Source organism: Stigmatopora argus, chromosome 4 (genome assembly GCF_051989625.1).
Source record: "Stigmatopora argus isolate UIUO_Sarg chromosome 4, RoL_Sarg_1.0, whole genome shotgun sequence".
Classification (NCBI taxonomy): Eukaryota; Metazoa; Chordata; class Actinopteri; order Syngnathiformes; family Syngnathidae; genus Stigmatopora; species Stigmatopora argus.
In genome coordinates, this window is record NC_135390.1 from 12,571,382 (window position 1) to 12,597,258 (window position 25,877).

Consider the following 25,877-nt stretch of genomic DNA (forward strand, 5'->3'; position numbering starts at 1 on the left):
TGGCGGTTAATTAGAATCCAATAAGGTTGCCTCCTGTCGGTCATTGTTCCTCCAGCGTGTTTACCCTTTACAGAGGCTCCATTCGCTGCTTAATCTGCCGAGAAGCTGAATGTCAATAGGTTAGGCCGAGACTCCAGAGCCCAGAGAGGGCGGGAGATCACCATTGAGCAAAGGGGGAAGGAGAAAGGATCAGGGGTTGGAGAAAAGGGGTCATTTCTTTTCTCCTTTCTATATTCCCCCCACCATCACATTATTGTTGTTGTCCCCCCATCCCTCCTTCTCCTCTACCTCCGCTGTTTTTTTCCACACTTCTAATCCGTCCTCTTGATTGTTCTAAGCTGCTTTCAGGCAGCCCCTGGGATGCTGGACTGGGCAGTTGGAGACTGTTTTAATTAAGATTTAGGCAAGGACTCCCCTAAGGAGGGTGTTTTTAGTGCAGGATGGACAGAGCAACGTGAGTGAAGATAAAGCGTGTAGAGCTCAAATCAGAAAATGGGAAACAGACAAAGGCACACAATTTACTCACACAAGCCGGCGGGTGCCAAGGCATTCAAGAGGCTAAGCCAAATTGGATATAAATCTTTTTTTCACCTGTAATCAAGCGGCCACAATGTGTATGGATTGATCTTAACTTCGTGTGATTCGTACCGTACCTCGGGAGGGTTAAATTGGATCAGTGTTAGCCAGCAGCCAAAGTGAGGGACTTATCATTACACTCTGGAGCTAATGATCAATCATCCAGTTATTCGTAAGTATGACAAGGCCCCAATTAGAGGTGTCCCAAAGTATGAATTTTAGAGAGATTCGAGAAAAGGTGTTGAATGGCATGCTAAAGGGCTTTGAATAAGATCGGATATTCGCCCATTTTCTACAATGCTCCTTCCAGTTAGACTTGTGGGTAGCTAGAACATATCCAGCATGGGTTTAAAAAAAGACCTGAGGCTTGCCACGGCATTTCACATTTACTATCACCAAGCAAGACCCGAACTTACGCAACCTGCACTATAAGTGACGAGAGCCAGACAGGACAGTCAAGTCGTTAAAGAAGACGTTTGCAGACTGACAATGTCCTGTATTATATAATAAAATACATAAGGACATAGTATGTATGGATGAATACAATTTAGATAACACCGTAAAATTTTGGTGAAAACAGGCTTGAAATAATGTACAGAACGAGGGTTTGCCTGTTGTTTGGATGTAGCCTGAGCGGAGATGCTTCCTCGGTGTTTGTTGTATAACTCATTTAGGCACATCTGTCTTGACTACGGGGCAAACAACTTTAAACCAGAGAGTACAATGAAGTGTTTAAGTCAATCAAACCAGCAGACTTAAGAACAACGGGTGGCGAGGTGCGAAAAAGGGCAAGCTGAGGTCGAGAGACCAACCCTTGGCATTCTCTGCCGTCACACATCCCGACACACAGCCACCATATGTCCAACATTCCGTAATCAATGAGGCAACCAGCCAATGTGACAAAGACCCATTCACCTCCTCTTGACGCTGACGAACTGTGCAATCCTATGGTATGTTTAGGAACAAAATGTGGCACCACCCTCTAGTACAACAGTAGAAGAAAATGTCTGGGTATGCTACAGCAAAGTATCCCAGAAAAACAAAAAACTGAAATAAGTGAAAATCTTGAAAAGCTGTATTCGTCTTTCCAGGCAACACCAAATATATTAGTTGCTTGCCTTCTCGTGTCTTACTATATTTAGACTACACAATATATTGGTGGTAAGCGATCACTCTGATTAGCTTTTTGAGCGTTAAGTGCATGATGCAATTGAAAAATGCAAAGGAAGAAATGACATTATGTCTATCATTTCAATGGTATTGAAAACTTGGTGTCCTTACATGGCATATTTTTGCAAGTTTGGATCATCTTTTGGGTGTCAACACAACAAAATAGTTAGTTTTTTTGTTCCAAACAAATAAAATAGCTGCAAGTGTAAGAGGAATGCATCAATAGTAATTAGTTTTTTTATAAGCAATGCAGGGTGAAAAACAATATCACGATTTTGCCCTCAGCATGTTATCGGCTCCCCCGTTCCCCCTGGAGTCCCCCGGTACACTGTGCCTCAGTCATTCACAAGGCTCTTAATAAGGCCACCACTAAATGCCAGAGAAGATATGCCGGAATGAAAGATCTTTTTCCTTTACTCCAGCTTTGAGGACTAGTTTTCTGGTGTCGTGGGGGAGGGTAAAAATGCAGCTTTAAAGAGCAGTGCTACATTTTAAACGAAACAATAAACCCATCCGCTTATGAAATAATATTTTCTGCGTCCCACATCCTTTTCTCTGCCAGCTCAGGGGACTTTTGGCAGACATGAAAGCTGAGCAAAAGGTAGCGGAGGAGGCCCGTGCCAAAAGATAAAGTGTGCCGAGCTCCACTGGGAGTGATGCATCACACAGATAGTTCATTCTTTCACTGTAGTCATTAATATCCAGCGCAAAAAAAAGGTCAAACCTGACTCCAAGCCGTCCAGTATATCACAGTTACATTTATACATCAAACCCTGCTGTGATGTCTCATCAGCTCGGTCACACAGGAGAGACCCACACGGCACATTATCAAAGATTGATGGGCTGTCCTAGTTAACGACAGGGGGGAGTGGATGAGGACGTGTGGGATTTGCTTAGGAACTTTTGCATAGTCAGAGATGTTGACTGTGCATCACACGTTGACGTCTTCGCAGCGCAAACATCATTAGCGCAGCAGGCTTCTGCTCTGCTACGCTGCCCTCCCTCCCACACAACCTCTCGACCCGACCTCGAGATAAGCAGAGGAACTTGCAAATGCAATGCTCTGAGGTCAGGGCGCTCAAACCAAAGGCTGCCGGCAGATGCAGAGGCTTCAGCAAGCATCTCCTCCTATCCGTCACTTCTCCCCATTTTTCATGTGTGCCCAGATGAGCTCACTTCCTTTTTTTTATAACACATTTCTTTGATGCATCGGCCACTCCTGGTCCACACACATGCTGCCTTAATAAAATATTGATTAATTAGCTCATTCATTAATCATTTATTCATTAATCACGGCCTGATTTTTCTCAGGGAAGCAGCACAATTGGAAAAAGCCTGACTTCACATTTCATTCTAATTACGCTCCCTCACTAATCAACGCTTAAGAAATGGAATTTCCGGAAATTAGTTTTTCTCCTTCCTTTCTTTTACTCAATACAAAGCAGAGTTATTGAGGCCAGCAGGTAACAGACCGCCAAGCCTCCTGCCTCTCGTCTCCTGGCAGCGCATCTGTGGGTTAAAAGGATATTTCCACTTACAAGAAATCAAATGAACAAAATGAGCATTTGATTTAAATTAAAAACTTTTCTTTCCGGCAAAAGTTGACAGGCAGGGGGGCGCAGGGAAATTAGGTCACATGCCACCTTTTCATTTGCAACCAACTCAACTCAACACACCTCCATTGTACTCCTGTTTGACAATTTCTCATAACCCTGATGTTTGATGGATGAGAAAATATTCAAAGATTAATGAAAGTAACCTCCTCTGTGTATGTACTTTAGTAGCTGGAGATGATGTATCACGATCGGAATAAAATAGTACTGATTATCCATTGGTGTTGTTCATACTGTGCCATGGGGTACTCGGACGTTCCGTCGAAAGACGTTTGGTCGACCGGACGTTTGGTCGACCAGACGTTTGGTCGACCAGACGTTTGGTCGACCAGACGTTTGGTCGACCAGACGTTTGGTCGACCAGACGTTTGGTCGACCGGACGTTTGGTCGACCGGACGTTTGGTCGAACGGACGTTTGGTCCCAGGGTTGTTACTGTTGAAACCAGCTCTCAAAATAATAATCATGAGAGAGAGAGTTTAATATCTAAATATCTAATATCAAAATATCAACAGTAAACTGTCATAATTTGACAGCGAGCGAACCCGGCGACCAGACATCCGGTCGACCAGACGTCCGGTCGACCAGACGTCCGGTCGACCAGACGTCTTTCGACGAAATGTCCGCTTACGGTGCCATGGAAATCCAGAAAAACTGTATTTTGTGTGTATGTGAGTGTGCGTAAAGGTGGTTTTGTAAGAATGTTGAGGCAGCAAGATTGTGAATCTTCCATGGTATTGTTTCCAGTTGTTGCATGGCTCTCATGGGGGTAGAAAGTAATTTGTTTAATCGCTAGGAGGAATTTTCTATGGACAGAGCAAAAACATTGTTAATGTGCGGAGTGCATGAAAAGGAAAAAGTGAAGTGGAATATTAAAACAGGCTTAATTAGAAGTGGTCTTTGAGCTTCTGTGTATCCATTGCAAGCCGAGGCCAAAATACAACACATCTGCTCTCTGTTAAGAGCCTCTTGTTGGATGCTGACAAAAAAGGGAGAATTATGCATCAAATTAAAAGAGAGCACCGGCGAGATGACAGCAAGCCGGGCATTAACCTCTAAGCTTTAAAAAGCACACACATTAAGCAACACTAATCAGGCTCTCATTGAGCAAGCTGTGTTCTATGTTCAAAAACACACAAAAGCATGACATTTGCTTCAATGAGCTGCTTTGAATTAGCTTGTCACCCTTACTTATCACATCGGCGAAAGTTATTGACATGAACAATTGCATGGATGGCCTTTCCGCACAGTGACATGGTATAGTACTTATAATATTACAACCCTCATTAAAAAAATAATAATAAAAGTGGGGGTGAAGTATTAATTATGAAACGCACTACTTCCTACCCTATCTTGAAGAGCCAAGGGGGTCTCCATTGGGCTCAATTAGGGAGAGTAGGCCACAAATCCCCAGACTAAATTAATTGACACCCTAGGGGCATTTGGTCCAGACCCGGTACAGAAACATCCTTTTGTTTTCATTTCACCGCCTTTTAGAAAAAGCAAGAGATGGAGGCAATTGTATTATTATCTCCTTGTCTTTATGGATTTTTAATCAATTTTAATGAAACATTTATTTGCTTTATTTGTCACCAAGCTATTCAGTCACGTTACACACTTGAATGTTTTTTTTTTAACCAGGGCTTTCCAATAAGTTAGATTTAGGATAAATATTCATCCAAACTGTCAAACTGGGAGCAATTGAAATCAGGGCTGTGAGATGGAGGGAGAAAAGTGATGGAGCAAATTAGAGGGACAGAAAAGGGTTGGGCCTATGACACAGATCCAGCCTGCAGCTATCTCGCAGTAAAAACACCAAAAGGGTGGTAAGCAGGAGCCAAACGACAAGACCGGCTCAATCAACATCTTGTCAACACTGCTGGCTGATGTGTACAGACAATTTCATACCAGCACCGACTCCCTGCGCTTTTTCCCTCCTCTTCATATGCCTTTTTATTTTCTGTTTTCCTGCCAGCCAAGCCAGTCACTTGCTATCCCGTCTGCATGGAGTCGGCAGCTTTCTAGCTCATGGCATTGGTGTGCAAAGGCTACGTGCGTGCGCTTATGTTTGCGCGTGTTGGCGTTCAAAAGCAATGCGAGAATCATACTCCGCCAGATGCCTCGGCCCTGCCCACCAGCGAGCCTGAAGATAGAGGACTGTGACAGTTAGTGTGAGGAGACAGTGGAAGAAGGAGTGTATTTACAGAAGCACACTGTCGGCGCTGCAGCACAGCAACTGTGAGCTGAACCATTCATATTTGCTCCAGCGCTGACTGTGTCACATCAGCAGTCTTGGTCTCACCCCCCCTTTTGCCTCCTCCTGCATTTTTTTTTAACCATCTTCTTCCCCCACTGAATGCATAGCACTCTATTATAGCGGGTACTCTGGGAGCCACTGATGCAAGTCACATCACTTCTGCTTGCCGGCTCAATACTATTACATGACAACAATGTAGTAAATATGAGGAAGTTGTTCTATGGGTTTCCAGGATGACACCAGTGGGGATATGATCCCGCATTCACAAACATAGAAAATGTCGTTATATCCATGTTTGACCTATAAAAGTAGTGACAATCCTTGTCTTCTTTTTCCAGATAAGTATTTTTGATACACTTTTTGAAGGTTGAAACTGACATGCTCATTATGCTGCAGGGATGATTTAAATTTCTGTCCTTAAATATGCCTAGAAAGCACACGAGTAAGCATACACTGGAATTTTCAAACTATAAACCTTTACTTTTCCTCCCTGTGCGTTATAGCTTATATTTGAATTCTTACAGCCTAAAAAAACAGCTACATGGATTTATTCGAAGCCATTTTTAAAAAGAACTGATAGTATCTCAACGCAAAGGTTTCACATTTGTATTGTTAAAGCAAACAAAATATTTAGTCAGGGCAACATCAACAACGGCCCATGTTTGGGTTCGAGTACATCTACTTTCCAGCCAAATACAGAGCACATACAAACATTAGCAGACAAGCAAACATTCAGACTCATTTATAGAGGAAGGCAGAAAAAAACCCAAACATTCAAAGTGTAAATAAAAGCAGAACACGAAAACGCCAACATTCAAAGCTCAGCTCTGCGAGGCATACAGTGTGTGCATACCACTACATAAGTCACAGGTCTAATAGCCAAATGTATACTCTCACACATTTCAGGCCATTTTCACCCCCCAAACCAGGCCTTATATTTTTCATGCCAAAAAATATAACTCAGCCATCGCCATGAAATTACAAACATCACAAAAAAGTCGCTGGACCGTAGTCAGAAAGATGGAGAATCATAAAGATTTCAAGATGCCAAAAATACCTTTACAACAGCGTAAGCAGAGGGCTATGTACAAGAGAAAAGTGTGGGATGAAAAAATCTATCAGCAACAGCCTAACCAAAACCCAGAGAGGATTCTTAGTCTTCACAAGGGGTGGATTGAGGCTGGAATTGGTACGTCGCGAGCCACACCACTCACAAATACTTGAATTATTTCAATCTATATGTAATGATTCGAATGATTTTTTTACACTAAATGCAGTAGTACATCACTTATTTTCAAGGCATACTTCTTTAAAATACCGGGTCAAACATCAGTTTTTTTCTCTACCGAAATATTTCAAATCTCTGTCTGTTGTCTCTTTTTGCGGCTGTTGTTCTGACATGCCAACATCTAGTCGTGTGATGCTCGCACCAGGGATGCAGAGCACGAGCGAAGGGATAGAAGATGCAAGGAAAAGGACAGGAGGAGAACGTGATGACAGCTGACACGAACGGCAAAACAGAGCTGTGTCAGAATGATGTCGGTGATTAATCCGCCCTCTCACGTATGCCCCTACGAGCTGTGGTTTCTCATGAGTGTAGATGTGAGCGATAAAAGAGAAATGAGCAGAGGGGACTTTGATTTGGGCAGAATGCACTAGGTTAGACTTTCAGGGAAGCAGCCAAGAGGAGAGAGGAAGAGGAGGAGAGGGGAGGTTGGCGCTAGTTTAGATGAACGGGTTCATCGCTTAAAAGGGGTCTCGGCTTGAGCCAAGATTTTCACAATGGAATAAAGGCCGGGAGGTTACGCGAGCAGGATTAAGCTCAGGCAAAACAGCTCTTAAAAAGCGGTTAGACTGCAATTTGGGCAGAAAAATGCAGACTATGAGGAAAGGGAGAAAGAGCGGGTGAGTGGAAGCGCATCCAGAATGCATAAGGGAGAGAGAGATATATTTTTTAACAGAGGTGCGAGGGGAAAAAAAACAACTTCTGCAGCCAGATGCCTGCAACACTCAAAGAAAACATCCATGCTGGGCACCACGGTGCGGCCAGTTGGTGGGTGGTAACTCTTGTTGGGGTCTTTGAAGCCCTCAAGTTCTGTACAAGTCATGCTAATGAGCTTAGTACACTCCAAACATCAGATGGGTGCCGGGTCCCCATGGGGGCATTGGGGTTGAATAAACTACCTCACCACAACTTTTTTTTGTAGTTTGTATACACATATACACAAGAGGAGGGAGACAAAAGAGTCAAAACAAAGGGATAATAATTCTATACAGAAAAATGGAGCTTGCATTTCCAGCCCGATTTAGAAGCCTTATCTCGACAAGGCACAATGGATGGCATTTGGGGAGAGGGGTTGTTTATTCCAAGCTTGACACTTTTTTTTTGCCAATTGCCTTGTTTTGTGGGGAGTTGTGTGGTTGTGTGTGTCTGTGTAAGTGTGTGTTTGTCTGTATTTTTCTCCATTTCCCTTCTCTCAGGAGTCTATTATGGGAACCTCACAGAAGCTGGGTGTAGGACTTTGCTTCTATGGTTTAGAGGGGGAAAAAAGAAGAATTTTAATACCGCATTTTCCGGACTATAAGTCATATTTTTTTCAAAGTTCGGCTGGGCCAGCAGCTTATGTGTTTTATTTTATTTATTTTTTTAACTCTGACCAACAATAGCTTATGTTTTGTTTTTTTAGGCTATAGTTATCCTGAAAACTGTGAATATGTTACATTAACATGTGGTTATTTTGTCTGTTATTCCCTATTTTACTCTTCTGTTTGGTCTTGATTTCTGATTTTTTTTTTTTAAATCTGCCCCCCAAAAATGTGACTTATACTACAGTCCAACTTATATACAGTTTTTCTTTTTATTGTGCATTCTTTGGCTAGTCTTACTTATACTCGTGTGTGACTTAGTGTGAAAAATATGGTATAGATGTATACGGTTTTTGAGAATTGTTTCTGCATTGATCAAATCATCCAAGCAAATTTTTTGTAAAATTAAATTAAATTCAGTGGCGGTGATAGTAATGATCACCACCAGCCAAAAGGACTGATCTACTACCATCAGTGGCAACGAATGCGGTTATGTTCCATTGGCTATAATGGATGAAATATAAATAACTCTTAGAGAGAATTTGATTAGAAACAGTGACATTGTTTTGCCTTTATATTGCAATGGTGTAAGAGATAATGAATCTTCAGGGTGAGGGAGTTGATGCATTGTGCTCTGTATGTTGGATTCTTATTATGGTTAAAGGTCATCCTCAGTGCCATTATCACACTCAGTCTTTGGCTTCATATCTGTTACACACACATGCAGGCACACACAGGCAGATTCAGTCTAAATCTCCTAGGACAGATGTCCGGTGGTGAACGGATCACAGCTGACATCTGTCCATCTTTTCCTGATCCGGCCTGATGTGATCGTTCGTACCCCTATCAATTCACATAAAAGAGGGCAAGCGACAGCAGTGGAAAAGCTCTTTAACAGGTTGTGTTCAACCCTAATAGCCCGTTTTGAATTTTACCACGTAACACAACCAGGAAAGCGGCAATCTATTTCATGAATTTACCAAGGTTTGGCACTCAATCATTATAACCACACCCGTGTACACTTTTACAATTGTCCACACAGTGTCAACAGGAAAATGACACAAATTTAGCACCTTCTGGATCCTTTTCTTCATTCATTCATTCATTTTCCGAACGGCTTATCCTCACAAGGGTCGAGGGGCCTTCTGCATCCAGGAGGATGAAATGATATTCCAAATGAAATTAAACATCCTCTTGTTTAACCTTGATAAAGCATTTCGAAAAATTCCCTACACACGGGGAGTTAAGAGAAAAGTACATCGTCAATTGGTAGCGATAAGAAAATGTTCATCGAGATGTGAAAAGCTTGAAAGGGAACATCAATCTAACTCCTGCATTACAGCTAATCCATAAAGTGGTAATGTAGAGAATACATGAATGTGTTATTGAATAGATTTAAGGCAAAGGAGCAAAACAAATCAAATCCAGCGCAGTGATACGAGTATTTAAGATTCCAATTCATGTTATCAGCATTTTCATTTCTGTTTGATTTAATTTCAGCATTTAGCAAAGCTCCTCGTGGTAAGACTGGTGAAAAGTGTGTTTGTGGACTGTGCGTTCAGACAGCCTCCACCATTCTCTTTGTGTGCCTGTGTTCCTCCCTCGCTCCCCATCAGGAACGTATTCATGTAATTAAGCTGCTAATACACCGTCAAAGAATTGTCTAATTCGGCAACAAGGAATTAAAGGAATCTGGCATGAGTCATTAGCCAGTCGAGATGTTCTGTAGAGCCTTTTCAATAAGGGATCTTGAGAGCTGTGAATCACTCGCTATTGCACACGGTCGTCACTCTATTTTTGTATGGCTCCATACGAAGAGTTAATTGCTAAACGTAAGCATACAAAATTGTGCGTGGGTGTCGTATAGACTAACTGTTCGCAGCATGTAATCCACTTAAACAATCAGCCAATGAAGTAAATTATTATCCATTGAAAACAGTTAGATGCATTGGGCAACATACCCATCTTTTTCTCTTTTTTTGCACCCCCGTCTTTGCAATACGAAAAGCAAATTCTTTTGCCATGAGAGGATTATAAAACCACTTATTACTGAAAGAATGCAGAATGTCAGACAAGCAAGAGTGTAAAGTTCCATTTTTGAAGAAAAATGTCAATCCTCGCTTGCAATCTAATAGCCTGAGCTCTGCAACACAATGCTACACTCAAATTGAGCTCTTGATTCACACACTTGCAGCCTACCTGCCGCTCAAAAGGCTATTCCAACACAGAAACAAAATACCCGTGTGTCAATTACACATAGTTTCATCTTGGGTTAACTATTACTTTAGCCCGGAATGCATGTTTTGGTAAAAATGTCACCAATCTAGAAGTTTATTGGTACGCCAAATTCTGCGAAGAAACACACCATCTTGCCTCCAAAGCACTTCAATTGATTGTCAAGGATGGGGAGTTATAGACCAGTAATGTGGTGAGCATCAAAGCTGATTATTCAATGTTATTGATACAATAATGTATTTCGCAATTAACTAACCATTGTGCAATACTTGTTGTAAAAGCTTGTTGTTATAGAATTACATAAAAGTTCAGCCTACAGTTGAAGCCACTCTGTACAATTCAGTCTACTCTTAACGGTGTGTGACCTCATTTCACCACGAGAAATATATACACAAAGACACATAAAAGTTGGTTCAGATTGCATTTGTGTCCTAACCCTTTCATTGCTGTCATTGGGCAGAACAACAATTCTACCAGGTACATCCCAACATAATCATGTACAGGAATACCAATAAAAGAATGACTTGGTACACTGAAGGAAGCTAAATTCTGATACGATCCAGATTGGCTATCCTGGTTAAAACTGCTTTTGAAACTTTTGCTCACAGGAATGCAAAAACCAAGATGCTCTACTTTAATTATGCTGCTGGGTGGCAGAAATAGTGGGAGGGAGAGGGTGAGGTATGGGGTTTAGTCTTTATGCCCTCCCTGAGATGAAGGGGATAATTGAGTGCGGAATAAACACTGCCAACAAGCACCCCTATTCAAACTCGAAAAGGAGAATGGCGCACAGAAGAGGAGGAAAGCTAGAAAAAAAAGAGGGTGAGAGCGAAAGCAAAAATCCCACCGCCCTCATTTGGGGATGTGAGAGGGGGGCTGCTATTGAAAAGCTATTAAACTTGCATTTAGCAGGATTGATTGAGAATGAAGAGGCCTATTAAAAGAGAGGGAGAAGAGGACAATAGCGTGTCTCTGGTTGCCGTATGTTGCCCTCCTTTCAGCAGCTTTCTTTACTGGTGATGGTGTCTGTTGGGGGGGGGGGGTAACCTTGTCTGTTTAAGCGGTCCAAGCAAGAGAGGCAGTTCAGAAAGGGTGGGGGGGTTGAGGGGAGACTTTGCCTAGCCTGAATAGAGCCCTCTTTATCTCGCTGAGTCCCCGTTCCCTTCCATTCTCCATTGAGCAACAATGAAAGAGAGAAGGAGAATGAGGTTTCTTTTTCTTTTTTTTTAAAGTCTCCCGAGTCACACAGAGAGCCCACTTAGATAACCAACCGTCTCTTTCCTTGCCTACGAATTAGTTACCTCTGGATAGCTGCCATCTTCTCCTTGCCCATATCAGGTTTTCAATACTCAATCTTTCTCATGGTGCCACAAACATTTGGAAACCAGTCTTTGCTTGCCGTGTCTCCGTGTGCAGAGCAGCCAAGCCATCCATTGAGAGCGCGCGCTACACTTAAACACAGCAACACAACAACGGCAGGTGTCTCTGTTGAATTTGAAGCGCCTCAAACAAAACGGCTCCCCAGGGACTGCAGTGCTATTTTAATTGTTTTACATTTATTTTCACTAAAAGTACACCGAAACAGTGGCAGATCCTCGTCCTCCAAACTTACTTTGTGCTAGTAAGCAAACCAGCATATGGAAAAGGGTTGAATAAGTTATGATGTACAGCGGACTCTTCTTGGAAACTATATTTAAAAGGGTGGGCGATATTAAATGTTCGCAAAAGTAAGGATCGTCCATCTTGAAAAATCACCCTCTCTCCGCAGGGCTGCTTTCTCTTTCCTAACCCTACACACCTGCTACCATTCATTTGACGTGGAGCGTTTGTATGTGATTTGCCCTGAAAATGTCAATTCTTGTCATATTCAAGATTCTCCTTCTGTCCTTGCAGCCGCTACCCGAGCAGCCTACTTTTCCCAGCAGCCTCAGGACCAGGTGGTGGTGTCTGGGCAGTCCGTGACTCTACCATGTGTCATTGTGGGCTACCGGGGGATGGTGCAGTGGACCAAAGATGGACTGGCTTTGGGTGGAGAAAGAGACCTTCCAGGTATGATCCTTCACTGCTTCACACTCGGTGTTTACTGTATCAGAGTGAAATCAGATTTTTAAGGTATAGTTGTAAACTAGTGTGGCTGTAATCTGGTAAGGCACAATTTGACAACTACAATAATTTCACATACTACACACAAGCAGAGTGAAGTTTCATGATGTCATATCATTGCCTCTGGTGCTACTCACTTTTTTAATACTTTATCTTTTAAGTAGTATATGAAATGCTAAGAATTCTCAAAATAATAAAATGCCAAAATTCATGTTTCCACCAACATAGTCCAGCCGTTTGGAAGAATTAGGACTTCGCATAATTGAGACCACACTAATCCTGAAATGACCAAACAACAGTGCTTAAATAATACGCAATCAGAAAGGCAACACTGATAGCAGAATGAAAAATAATTTGATCAATCAAGCCTCAATACTCATCTTGTGCGTATTTAATTGGAAACAAGGAATTGGGATTTAACATTTTCGTGCTGAAGCGATCATTTGAACAAAGAATGGAAGTACATTTTCTTGAGCCGAGTTTACTTTGTGTTTGTTTTCCTTAGATCAATGGCAGGTCCCATTAGAAACCAAGCCTCTCTTTCTTAACCATTTAGTTTTTACAAGATTGAATGGCGAAAGGTCAGCGACTGCTGCGCGCACGTAACATGATTTGCTGTTTAGCTTTTTAAGGGTTTTGTAGGGAGGCAGATAATCAATCAGCTTTTCACACTGACATTTGATGGTGGAAAGAATGCCTCTTGGCCCCAGGGGCTCTGCCACCATCTTTATTGTGTCTGTGTTTCAAGGACAGCTTCCTCATGCGTTTCATTTTACACCTCATGCTGCTCTACCCACACACAATGGCTCAATCCTACCGAGGAGCTGCCTGCGTTCATTTGTGACTTAAAGAGCTTTGCCACATTTCTTAGTGCTTTGTCCAAATGGGCTCTGTAGTTGTGTCATTACGTGTTTATTGTTGCTTGTGGCTGACTGTTCTGTGCGCTGGCTTCACGCAGGCTGGACACGCTATTCCTTAATGGGCGACCCGCTATCAGGAGAGCACAGCTTGCTGATCGATTCGGCAGAACTGGTGGATGACGCCGTGTACGAGTGTCAGGCGACACAGGCGGGCCTGCGCTCACACCGTGCCAAGCTTACTGTACAAGGTAAAATATGCAGCAAAGGCTGCCAAGTTGTGGGAGCAGTCCCAATACATCATAAAGCACAAGTAGAAAGTCAGCCATCATGAAAACAGAAGTCATGCACAGTGGCTAATCATCCCACCCAACAGTAGGCAGACAAATGAAAACAATATTACATTGTAGTCAATGCTATGACCTCTTTAAGGCTTTACAATTAATATAATGATTTCTTATCACCACTTAACAATAACCCCTCAGTGATAAATCTCATTTCTTGATGGAAATGAAATGCTGGGGGCATAATTCTACTATGGCTCAGCCAAGAGAGTCAGATGGATGGGGGGGGACAAGCAAACACTCTCAAGACGCTGGACGTCTGGGCTAATGTGATTGCAGGAATCACAAATGACTGGAGTTGTCGCTTGAAAGTCAAGGTCTGCATAGTTAGCACATTTTACGGCAGACCGCAACATTTGTCAACTGCAAAGCTGTTTTTACATTAACGCGATGCGAGTGATCCACTTCTTCACGCGGACATTAAGGGGCGAGCAGTGAGGGGGCATACATGATTGGGTGTGTGTGAAGGGGGGTGTACTGATGGGTCTTGTGGGAATGAGCAAACCACTGCTGGCATCTGGTGGCATTTGAAGGAAAGTCAACTCTCATAACTGCATATAAATTTGACCACAGCATGCTCAAAACGAAGGCGAGTCAGAGGCAACAATCTGACATGATATGATGGTGGAAAAGCTTTACCAAGCCCATTTCCATCTATAAGTCAGACTTGTACCGTCTCATACTAATAAAACATTTTTTGTATTGCCTTTTGATTAATGTTGTCAATTAATTGTCTATTTAAAATTAATGTTCTTGTCATGGGAACTGAAAAAGGGAGCCACAAACGTTTGAGCATGTTTTAATGACTTTCTTTATATACTGAAATGTCACTATAAATCTTTTTTTTTTTACAAACACGACTATTTTTGGTCTGTTTTTCCCCCACTTCAAATCTGCAATTTTCCTCTTCACCAGAAACAACTGGATAGTGTTGTCAATGTGAAGTAGCCACAGGTTGCAGTGTCCCAACACATGACACAGGTTCTTCAAAAGATATGCAAATGGATAGTCTGGCTCACAATTTATTGTGCAAACATGACTTTGTTGATGGAGAAATGCAGTACTTTAAATGCATAAATGAGAATCTTCTCCATGTGTGCATCTTTATAGTCCAAATAAGTGCTAGAGAAAGAAGGAGGGCATCGTTTGCACCCTCCGCATGTGTATTTGCGTGCAGTTGCCTGCAAGCCAAAGCAATCCAGAGCCAACGTCTGGAGTGCAGTCAGGGGAATCGGCATGGAAATTAAAATCACCTAGCACTCGGATTCCATTAGTGTACATGCGGCAGCAACGGAAGGACCTCTGACAATTCAGACACACACAGTGAAATTGGTTCGGTGGAGGGGGCGAGAAAGGCCAACGCTAACCCCACATTCACGCTGTACTTTCTTGGTCCAAGAAATGGGCCCCCTCATCAGGGGTGGCACGCTTGGATTGCCAGTACTATTTGGGAAACCATGCAAATAAATGAACAAATAAGCAATTCAGTCCAAACATCGCCTAGAAACGGCGGAAGCCACTGCAACAATGATAGATAATGCTAGTCCGTTCAAAGGAAAAGAGAAATGTGAAGTGTGTTATTTTCTCCTCTGATGATTATCATTTGAGGGCTGCTCATCAGTGATAGTGTTTAACAGACATCATCATAAGAGCGTACTTGTTTGCTTCTTCTAATGTCAACATTTGAGACACATTACAGTTCCTTTTGAAAATAATAATGTTCCACATTTACTATGGTGCCTATCTAAAACAAGTTGTTTTTTTCTTCTTTGCCTCGCTCACAACAGGCATTTCCCATTCAATAGACAGTCCTTACAGTTCAAATGGATTAAATGGATTGTCTATTGCCATCAAGTAATGCGTTAATAAATGCCTTTTAACTGATAACCTTCCTGAAAGTACTGAACCAAACACAACTTTGTTAATGTTGTCCAATATAACTGAAATTGGAAATTACACATCAATCATCTATACTTAAAATGACCCTTTTTACTATCATACGGACTGTATTTCTTAATATTCTATGTTAAAACTCAACTTAAAAAAAATAAAGACAGCCAGTGACTCTGCGGTACAAAAATGAATGAATGACTAAAGACAGTTGGAAGTGACCCCAAACCCTGGAACAGTGGTGAATATATTACACCTCCTATAGGAACACACATAATATTGCACCTGCCTGTATGTCTATGTGGCTTTTTTTGCGAGCCCAGAGCTGCATTACTTTCATACTGAGCAACGTATTTGTCATTGCTTTCCAGTACCTCCTTCAGACCCCTTGGTGGAGGGAGGCCCCGTTGTGCGACTTAAAGCCCGCACACCTCACAACCTCACTTGCAGATCGTACGGCGCCAAGCCTGCCGCAGAGATCACCTGGTACAGAGACGGTGAAGTTATGGAGACGGCCATTTACTCCAAGGTGCAGTACACGCAAGCTCTCACCATCAGTTAATCTGTAGCACTCACTCATAACATTACTATAATACTACTGAATCACGATCCAACATTATTCAACTACATTTCTCTACATCTCTCCTCTCCTTAGTTTTCAGTCACCACCCCTTTTTCCAAAAGGTTTGTTCACCCTCTGCAGTCCCCCTCCCATTTTCCCCTCACACCGCCCCACTCTGCCCATTCCCCCTTATACTCCCACTAACCCCCTTGCTTCCCCTCCCTTCCGTTAATGCAGTGACACTACAGCATAACTGGAGCATGCCAAAGCTCAGACAGGCATGAGGGTTTCATACAGTAGAGTTTCTGCAGATAGCGAATCACCAACACAACAATGCAGGAACACAATGGGGGTGCGGCGGAGCGTGAGTCAGCCAAGGCTGGGAAAGTGTCACATTTTTCATGCTCTCTGACCACGCTAAACGACGCTAAACACCACATTTAAGGAGGCGAGCGCGGGGAGCAAGAGAGAGGGGAGAGAAGGCACATGAGAAAAACATAAAGCAAAATATCCACCCTTAATATACGGAAGGGTTCTGGTCTGATTTGATCATGTGAAAAAAATGTTCCTTGCTGCAGACGGGAGGACGAGTCGCTCCATTGATTTTGGTGTCCAGAGAAAAATGCCCAGTCTGCCTTTTCTTTTTTCTCCAGATCAGACACTTTTGCCTCAATGTCACCAAAAAAAAATTAAACAGACTCAATGGCACCTGTACCATTACATTCTTCCCCCTACTGTGTGTAAGGGATTGTGTATGAAAGAGAGCATGCAGCATTACTCTCAGAATCTACACCTCACCTCACTTAGGCATATTGATTTCTGTGAGCAGTAAATAGATACGTATAAAAAACGATGACAAACAAGACGCTGACGGCGTGCGCTCTCAGGAATGTGGAAACGGCAAAAAAAATCATCAGGCTGCATCATAAAATATGCTAATATTTCCGCACCACTGCCAAAGAATTATAAATAAAAACAAAACAAAAAAGTCATTGGCGTACCTATCAAACTAAAATAAGATGACATACAAGCGCTTTACTTTGGGCTTCCAGCAGAATCTAACAGCTACTGTGTTCGTTACAGACACTGATGGAAGATGGGAAGAGGGAGGCAGCTGTCAGTATGCTTCCAATCATCCCAGAGGACAATGACTCGGGCCGCACCTACACCTGCAGGGTACTCAACCCAGCTGCCCCCGCTGGAAGACAGACATCTGTCACTATCAATGTCCAGCGTCAGTTCCAAACATTGCACTCGTCTGCTTCTCATCCTAAGACGAGAAGTTTTGAAGGCTTTACACCTTTTCTTGCAGACCCTCCATCTGTGGTTTTGTCAGTCCAACCCCAGACAGTGACCGAAGGCGCCAAGGTTCTCTTCATATGCACTGCTTCAGCCAGTCCGGAAATCATTGGCTACAGGTACACTTTTTTTCTTCATCTTTTGGAACGCAGATAATTGCGGAGAATGTGGTAATATACTGCTTGAAAGCGCATCAAACTGAGACGGAGGGGAAAAAAGTGCAAGCGCCTGAATAATTTGCTTGAATGAGCCACTTGATTGGCAGCATTTGATTATGATTGGCACATGCTATAAATGAGCTAATAGCCACTTTGATATGCATGGCTAAGTACCTTCCCAGAACTAATAATCTGACTGCATAATGTGATTATTCATCCATCCCAGGTGGTCTAAAGGAGGTGTCCCTATCTCTGAGGCGAATGGTGACAGTCTGGAGGTGACTGTGGACTATTCCTACTTCACAGATCCAGTCTCTTGTGAGGTGTCCAATTCTGTGGGCAGTACCAATGTTAGCACCCTGGTTGATGTTCAATGTAAGTTGAACTGAAGGACTGTAAACAAAGCTGTGAGACTGTAGCCCCGAGGTGTACCGCACATTGTAAGCGATAAACATATTGATTCTTAGTGTCTGTTTCTCTACAGTTGGCCCCAGATTGCTGTCGGGGCCAAAGCCCATGACAGTGGATATCGGGATGGATGCTGCATTTACTTGCACGTGGACTGGAAATCCTCCCCTGACACTGGCTTGGACCAAACAAGGCTCAAGCGAGGTAAGGCTATCCACAAGCATCTTGGAATTTCAACACTTCACCAATGATCATCATCCACTCGGCGTGAAACATTCGCACATGGTCTTCAGGCATAACTCCAGCTTACACATTTTTTCAAAAAGCAGCTCGCACCATACTCCCTAAAGGATAAACGCCTCTGGCAGAGAACTGTCTGTCCACAGAAAGATATACTACATAGCGTTTGTACGTACAGACTGGCTGTCATCGCACTAACTCAATCAGCCTGAGAAGGATTCAGTCAACCAGTACGGTTAAAACATTCGCATCTTATCAAGCATCAAGCAACTCTAGCTGAATTTGAATAACCCCTTCCTGAAAGAGCATTACTATCGCGGTAAAAAGACTCACAGCACCACATCAGAACAGTCCCAGGGGAGCATATTTCCTTGCTACCAATACTTCTGTAAGCTAGTAGGTGAAAGCTCCCAGAAAAAAAAAGATTTTAAGATACCATGACCCACGTCGTCACATCTGAGAGCAAACCCTTTCGGCCCCTCTAGGGGGGAACGGAGACAATTATCTAATCCACCCACCAAAACACCCTCATGGCCAAGAGTAATAGATTAATTGAGTTAGTTTGCAAGTGTGCTGAAAAAGTGGAGAGTGCAAAAGCGGGAGTGTGGAAATGGGAGGGAGGCCTGAGTGGAGATAAATGGATTAAGCACAGCTTGATAGAATGACAGGATCAATGAGCTAAGGAGTAAGTTTGTGAAGCTGCTTCAGAAAGCCACACTATTCCATGCTTTTTGTCCCAACCGTTTAATGACAACAATTTCACCCAACAATACTGTTAATCAAGACATGATTTGACTGTCAAGTGAGATAAAATACTACATTACACCAGAATTAACAGCATCTCTGGCTTCTGGGAACTCAAAAGAAATGTTGCCAACAAGTCCACCAAGAACAGTATAGGTGACAAAATATTTTATCTGAATGGCATTTAATCACCTTTCAATTAAATAGGTAAATGGTGTGATAACACCAATGGGAAAAAGGTTAAGCACACAGAGCATGGGTCTCAAAAATGCAGCCCAGGGGACAATTGTGGCCCAAAGGACAGTATTTTGGGCCTCGCTCCTTGACATCTAAATTCACTGTTAACGCAGCCTATAAGTCATTCTAAGCCCTGGCCTTTTATTTTATTTCATTTTTTAAATCACTCACAGTTAAAGCCATTGTTAAGCTCATGACAATTTTCCGCGGTGTTTGTTAAAGAGTGAGTTTTTAAAGTGATTTAGTCACAGGCAGTTAATTGAAACAACACACCAGGTGGAAAGAAAATAATTACTGTCAGTGAGGATTATTTTTATTTGTTTATCTATTTTTTTAATGTGGCCCACACTTCTGAAGCCTCAAATTCCAGCCGTTGTGAGATAAATTGAGTTTGAAACTCCTGCTGTTGAGTATCATTGTGTATTGCCATTATGAACAGTGATATGATTGAAAAGGCATATTTTGTTCACACAAGTGAACATTCTCAATTAATCAGTTGACTGTTATGATTCTGGCTCCATCCTATGGGTTACTTAACGATATACTGTTAGACGGAATATGCTCTCACTCAACTAAGGTTTTCTTGCTTAATCATAAAGTAAAAAAGGAACAGTTGTTGAACAGTCATTGTGAAACGATTAACTGAAGACAACATCGGCACTGCTCAATAGAAATAAGGCTCCAGAAAAGGTTTTCAATGCAAAATCTGTAATCTCATTGTTTTTTTTTCCTACCAGGTTCTGAGTAACAGCAACACCTTGCAGCTCAAGTCAGTTACCCAGGCAGAGGCCGGGATTTACACATGCAAGGCCATCGTTCCCCGTATCGGAGTTGCAGAAAGAGATGCCACTCTGACCGTAAACGGTGCGCATCCTCACGCCTTGTATTTCTTTGCTAATTGAATGTGTGATGTGTTGGAATGTTTTCTCATTTCTTTGCTTGTTCTTGCCTATTTTTTTTCATTCCTCACACCAGGCCCTCCTATCATCACAGCAGAGGCCACGCAGCATGCAGTGAAGCACTCCAAGGGCAAGCTTGAATGCAAAGTGGGAAGCAGCCCACCACCCTACAAGATTGTAAGTGAACCTCTTATTATCACTCTTTGTTATTCACCCATGTTTGTTCTTCAATACCCCTCGGACACTCCCACCTGTGAGCTATCACTTGGTATTGCACTATCCCTGACCTCACCTTCACACCTTTGCACCAGGATATTTCCAGCCCACTAATAAAGACATACACATATATTCAGCAAGTAATTGCACTGGCATTAAAGGAAGCGATTGGAGTCGGGGGAGCTGCGGGAGACGGACTTCCTACGGGTTTCAGCAAAACTGCATTCAATTAGCAACCCAAGAGACATCCCTCAGCTGACCTTGTTGAACCACGGAATGTATGCTGGGCTGAGAGAGGATAATTAGGGTGTGAGATGATAGGACAGAGAGAGACAGGTGCTCAGCTGGCCCTATGCTACAAACAGCAATGAGGAGGCCCACTTCACAGTGTGGATACCTCATCCTGCTCAGCCCTCACCTTCAGGGCATGTGTGGGAGGGCGTTTAAACATAAGCTCGGAGCTGGGTCAGCCACGTAACGCTTTTGAGGTCAGTAGGAAGAAAGTAGTAAAGAGGGGGATGCTAGTGACAGAGTGGCAAGAACCTAAGAGTGGATGTCTGTTGTAGAGAAAAATAACTCACCCACATGTGAAGTACAGTCTGGCTTCTTCCTACAGGTATGGTCCTTCGGTGACATCAGCCTTGCTTCAGGTTCCTCTGGTCGCTATTCCGTGCAGACTGTAACCAGCGACCAAGGAGTCATTTCCTCTCTGGTGCTTTCTGAGACTCTGGCACCTGATTTTGAGCTGCGTTATAACTGTACTGCTTGGAACAATTTTGGCACCGACACCGCCTTGGTCACCCTAAAGGAACAAGGTAAAGGCACAGGAAGAATGGTTATATAAATGGTAGTATCAATTATGAGGTCAGAATGATGTGTTGGGGAATTTTAATTACCAAAACAATTGTCCAGTCAGGAGTTTCTCTGTGCCAAAATGCATGTGAACATACATTAGCATACATAAAGTATGTTTTAGTGTCACATCCCCTCAGGAAGAAATGCCAATAAAAGCCCTAATAAAGTGTTTTAGGACCCCAATGTATACAACTACTATAATATTTAAGCCACGGGTGTCAAACCAATTCCACTATGAGGCCAAGTGGGTGCAGGTTTTCCTTTAAACTAACACAGCACGGTCTGGCCAATGAGGTTTCTGCTGAAACAAGCAGCACCTGATTGCAATTGATTGATTATACTTGTAAGATTGGTGAAAAAATGTTATCTTCACTTGCTGCTAGGAAAATTTACACCCACTTCACTCTTTGTTAAATCAGCCTCTTTAGAATTAATAAGATCTCGAGGACTGTAATCTATAGAATTAAAGCAGGAGGGGGTTAACTGAAAATTACAGTATTTACAATAAGATTTATGATAAAGCAAAATATAAATTGCATATTGATTTTAATGTTAGATATTTCTATGGTGGTTAATTGTTTGCAGTCTACATGTTGGCTTTCGCTCTTACATGGGGATTCTCCAGCCATCGTGGCTTTCCTCTTATATTCCAAAAACATTTTATTGTATCTAGATTTTGAGGCAGTTTTTTAATATGTTTTTGTCTGCAATAGACTGGTTGGTTGGCTTGTCCTGAAAGAAAATAGATGTTTAACTATCATTATTTCCTATCATCAGTTGAGTCATCTGATTAATAAATCAAGTTGTACCACAGCACCCCAGTCTTGCTGGATCTTTTGATTCATTATCAATGGTCACAAAGCATGGTTCAGGGTACCCATAGTTGGCTAGGATAGGCTCCAGCACCCCCCACAACCCTTGTGAGGATAAGTGATCATGAATGAATGAATGGTCAGAAAGGAAAAATATAAACCATGTTCATTTTTGTGCAAACAAAACTTTATTTACAATCATTCATGTAGTTTCTGCATAATAATGTTAACTAACCAGCTCAATCCAAAATAAAATCTCCCACTGAAGGCCTTTGTAAATAATATATTAATGAAATGCTCAGTCTTTTGCAATGAAGGCCCGATTAGGTAAAAGCAGAGCTCATTCCTCTCCTTATCTTAATTATACTCTCCTAATCGATATGATTTAATCAGCAGATGGTTAGCTTTAATGAATATGTTTGCCCTATAACATAGATATTGATCAGGGACAAAAGTCAGTGTGTTTTAAGTTGGTCTGATATTCTCTATTACCGTCTCAGCGGCTAGCCTGGCATCTCTGGCTGCATTCCACTAAAGTGATCTTAAAATTACATGGGAAGGCGAGTCGCCAGTGAAACATACTGCTGCAGTAGACACCCAAAAAAAAGAAAAGAAAAGGTCCCCTTCAGTAATTCCCATCACTGAAGCAGAGTGACGTCGGCAGGGAAATTGGTATCTCCTGGAATCTCTAATTAGATTGCTGTCTATTGCTTCATTGCATCTCAAGCCTTGTTACTTTTACTTCAGAGAGATTAGAGACAATGGCCACAGTGTGTTTTGCCAGATTGCTTGCACCAGCCTAAATTTGTGGTTTACTGAGGTTAGAGCCTATAGGGGATGGATTACAGATAAATGGATGTATCTTGTTCTTGGTAAAAAATGTTGTACACCTTTGGTACATTCAAATTGTGTGATTGTTCTTGTTTGGTGAAACCATCTAACCCGCCTTTGTTGTCGTAACAGAAGCCGCACCTATGCTGTTAATTGTTGGTGGATCAGTAGGCGGAAGCATAGTACTGCTCGTTTGCGTCATCGCACTCGTCTCCATCTGTTGTAGGCACACAGGCAAAGGTGAGCTCAACGGTCAGTATGGACAGACGGGCTACTCACCATTTTTTTTCTAAATGAAATAAAGCTCTACTCACAAATTGCTTTTTAATGTTATGATGAAAGCAAGTCTTCGTTCTTCATTTCCTCGCAGGCAAAAGGTGCACCCGTCTCTCCAAGAGCGACATCAGAGTTCAAATTGTTCACAGTGATCACAATGCTACACGTGGCAATGATGATGAGGAAGATGTCAAAGAGCCCATGGTAAGACTTCCATCATGTAACAGAAGACTATTCTCGTTCTTGCACGTCGCCAAATGAGGTGTTGCTGACGGTACAAAGTTATCAAAATATGCTTGTCTTCCCTCAGGCTCCAAATAGTAGCGAGTCTCCTGGGACCTCTCGCACAGAACACAGTGATCTCTTGGAAGAGGAGGAGGATGAGCGATCGGACAACAAGGTAAACACTCGCATGAAATAGAGCAGGAAAACCATATGTTCAGTATGTCAAGTACTGAAGGAACCCTTCCCTCTCTGCTCTGAAGGATCCCACCAATGGCTACTACAACGTACGAGGCCACGAAGATCGACATATACGCGGTGGAGGTTTCTCAGAGTACGTCCCCAACCCCCGGCCTGTCTACACGCCATCGCAGCTGCCCTCCCCGAGCCCCATGTACGGCCAACACGGCACCCAACCACGGGTCTACGACTTTGCCCACCGGTACGCCACCAACACAGTGGCCCAATCTGCATACGAGCAGCAACAAGCCACCCAGCAGCAGCAAACTCAGCCAGCGACCATTTATCCCACCGAGCCAGGCTATAGCGGCTCCGCTTACCTGCCGGCGACCTACGGCCGCGCCTTCACCAGCTACGTAAAGCCAGCCTCTTATGAGAAAGTAGAAGCGTACGACCAGTCAGATGAGGCCAGTAAGGTGTCTGGCTCGTCCCGTTTGTCTTACGCCTCGTCACAAGTGTCCTCACAACAGTCGGACTATGGCCGACAAACACAGCGTATGCAGACGCATGTTTGATTAAGCCAGACGCATTCGGAATGGAAAGAACTGAAGCAACGAGTGGTTCATTTCGTCATTGCCACATACATCTGTGGGACAACTAACATGAACTGAGACTTACATAACTTTGGACAAGTATTGGGAGGAAGTCACTATGATGAATTGGTGTAGAAAATGGAGGGGATCGTCAGTGAGGCTGAACAATGATGGGGATTTCAGCTGAATATGATGTCCATGTCATACTCCGATTTCAAGACCGAGAATGCACCGGTCTATCTCTGCCTGCTTGGTCAAACATGACCCAAGCATGCGGGGATGGCAGGAAACAGACCAACTTGGCAACTTTGGTGGAGCTGCATTTACGTTTGATCTGCATCACAAGTAAATGTGAAACATCTATAAAATAACCCAGCATAAAATGGACATGAATAATGTACCTTCATCTGTCTTTTGCTGTTTTGGGTTGGCATGCGAAAGGAATACTGAGCACATTTACGTGTCGATTACCAACAAAAGACTGAGCTAGCCACAAAAATAATCCAACCAGCTCAGTGGTGGAAAACTTTGGGCTGACTTGGACCTGAGAAAGCGGAATACACAAAGTGAAAAGTTTCAATTTAGGGACAACTATGTGGTAATTGTGTATTTCAAGAAGAAGGCAAATGAAATGGCCATAAAAACCCAAAGAAGGTGACCACTTTACAGGGTTGGGGTCCAGGTACTGCATTCCTTACCCTAGTATTATTTTATTTTTTACAGTGTTTTGTGATTGTGGAGCAGGGGGCAGTAGTGTATTACCAGTACAATCAAATGTGGTGGTTTGTAACATGGTGGCAATCTTGAAGTCAAACTAAACTTGAATGCCGCGTTGGGTGGGGCAACGTGCCAGGCAGCGTCACGTGGACGTTTCACATCTTAATCATCTGGTCTCAAAATGTTTACAAGTAACAGTACTACCCTGGACATATCTGTACAAAATGGCCTAAGCCCATGCTTTCTCTCTGTTGCATGCAAATGACGTGTCTAGTGAAAAGCTTCTGCATTTAGAGTCATGTCCATTTCATCTTTGAGACTTTTGTTTCCGCACTTGACTCAGATGCATTTGAATTTGTGGATGTTTCAGTATGTGATGCCTGTACTGCCATTTAACGCTTGTTACCAGGCAGCCTGATAAGAACAAGTCAAACTTGATGGTGAGGAGGCAAAATCATCGCTTGTCTTTATTTTTCTATTTTCTATAAGCCTTAATGTACAGCGTGTAAGCTGCTCTATTGTAAAATATCTTTCTATAATACAGTATGTATCTATCACGATTGATTTGATTTGAGTCCACAGAAATTTGTGCTTACTTTACCAATCATTGAATGCTTTTTTGTTCTCGTTGTTGTTTCTATTTTATCACAACTAATTGCCATTTCCTTGTTCATTCTTTTAATAATGTATTAAGGATTTTATTTGCTAAAACATAAGCTACCATTGCTTGTATCTTTGTACACATATTTATATTTAAATAAAACCATTTCCGATAAAGTCAGCCTTCAGTGTGGAATTCTGAGCAGCTCGACTACGGAGCGGCGACAAACAAAGCATCCCATGTCGCAACAAAGATGAATACGTAAATTAGCAGCGCTGTCTATGTTGATTTTCCTATTCCCCCAGCGATGCTCTGCTTTTAATGAAGACAGACCCGATCGTACAACCCCCACCGCAGGTGTAAGCTCCTCCCGGAACACGGCTTGCCCATCTCGCAG

General features: G+C 42.7%; 1 protein-coding gene and 1 long non-coding RNA gene across 6 annotated transcripts in view; one reads left to right on the forward strand and one right to left on the reverse strand.

Annotated features, from left to right (window-relative positions):
- Positions 1 to 21,494, reverse strand: part of LOC144072612 (uncharacterized) — a 100,501-nt gene extending 79,007 nt beyond the window's left edge. For 2 of the 4 annotated variants that reach the window (XR_013299853.1, XR_013299852.1), the window contains exons 1-2: positions 21,290 to 21,494; positions 20,975 to 21,195 (exon numbers count right to left, since the gene is read on the reverse strand). This is a non-coding gene — a long non-coding RNA (uncharacterized LOC144072612). The remainder of the gene's footprint in view (positions 1 to 20,974; positions 21,196 to 21,289) is intronic. The other 2 variants (XR_013299854.1, XR_013299855.1) reach the window with 2 other exon arrangements.
- Positions 1 to 25,656, forward strand: part of kirrel3l (kirre like nephrin family adhesion molecule 3, like) — a 34,867-nt gene extending 9,211 nt beyond the window's left edge. The window contains exons 2-15 of one of the 2 annotated variants that reach the window (XM_077597724.1): positions 12,330 to 12,485; positions 13,498 to 13,647; positions 16,002 to 16,159; positions 17,276 to 17,426; positions 17,505 to 17,610; positions 17,876 to 18,024; positions 18,134 to 18,261; positions 20,016 to 20,142; positions 20,254 to 20,354; positions 21,010 to 21,208; positions 23,024 to 23,143; positions 23,262 to 23,371; positions 23,478 to 23,567; positions 23,653 to 25,656. In XM_077597724.1, coding sequence (XP_077453850.1) covers positions 12,330 to 12,485; positions 13,498 to 13,647; positions 16,002 to 16,159; positions 17,276 to 17,426; positions 17,505 to 17,610; positions 17,876 to 18,024; positions 18,134 to 18,261; positions 20,016 to 20,142; positions 20,254 to 20,354; positions 21,010 to 21,208; positions 23,024 to 23,143; positions 23,262 to 23,371; positions 23,478 to 23,567; positions 23,653 to 24,144 — 2,237 coding nt within the window. In that variant the 3' untranslated portion in view covers positions 24,145 to 25,656. The remainder of the gene's footprint in view (positions 1 to 12,329; positions 12,486 to 13,497; positions 13,648 to 16,001; positions 16,160 to 17,275; positions 17,427 to 17,504; positions 17,611 to 17,875; positions 18,025 to 18,133; positions 18,262 to 20,015; positions 20,143 to 20,253; positions 20,355 to 21,009; positions 21,209 to 23,023; positions 23,144 to 23,261; positions 23,372 to 23,477; positions 23,568 to 23,652) is intronic. The other variant, XM_077597725.1, reaches the window with a different exon arrangement.
- The last annotated feature ends 221 nt before the right edge of the window (positions 25,657 to 25,877 follow it).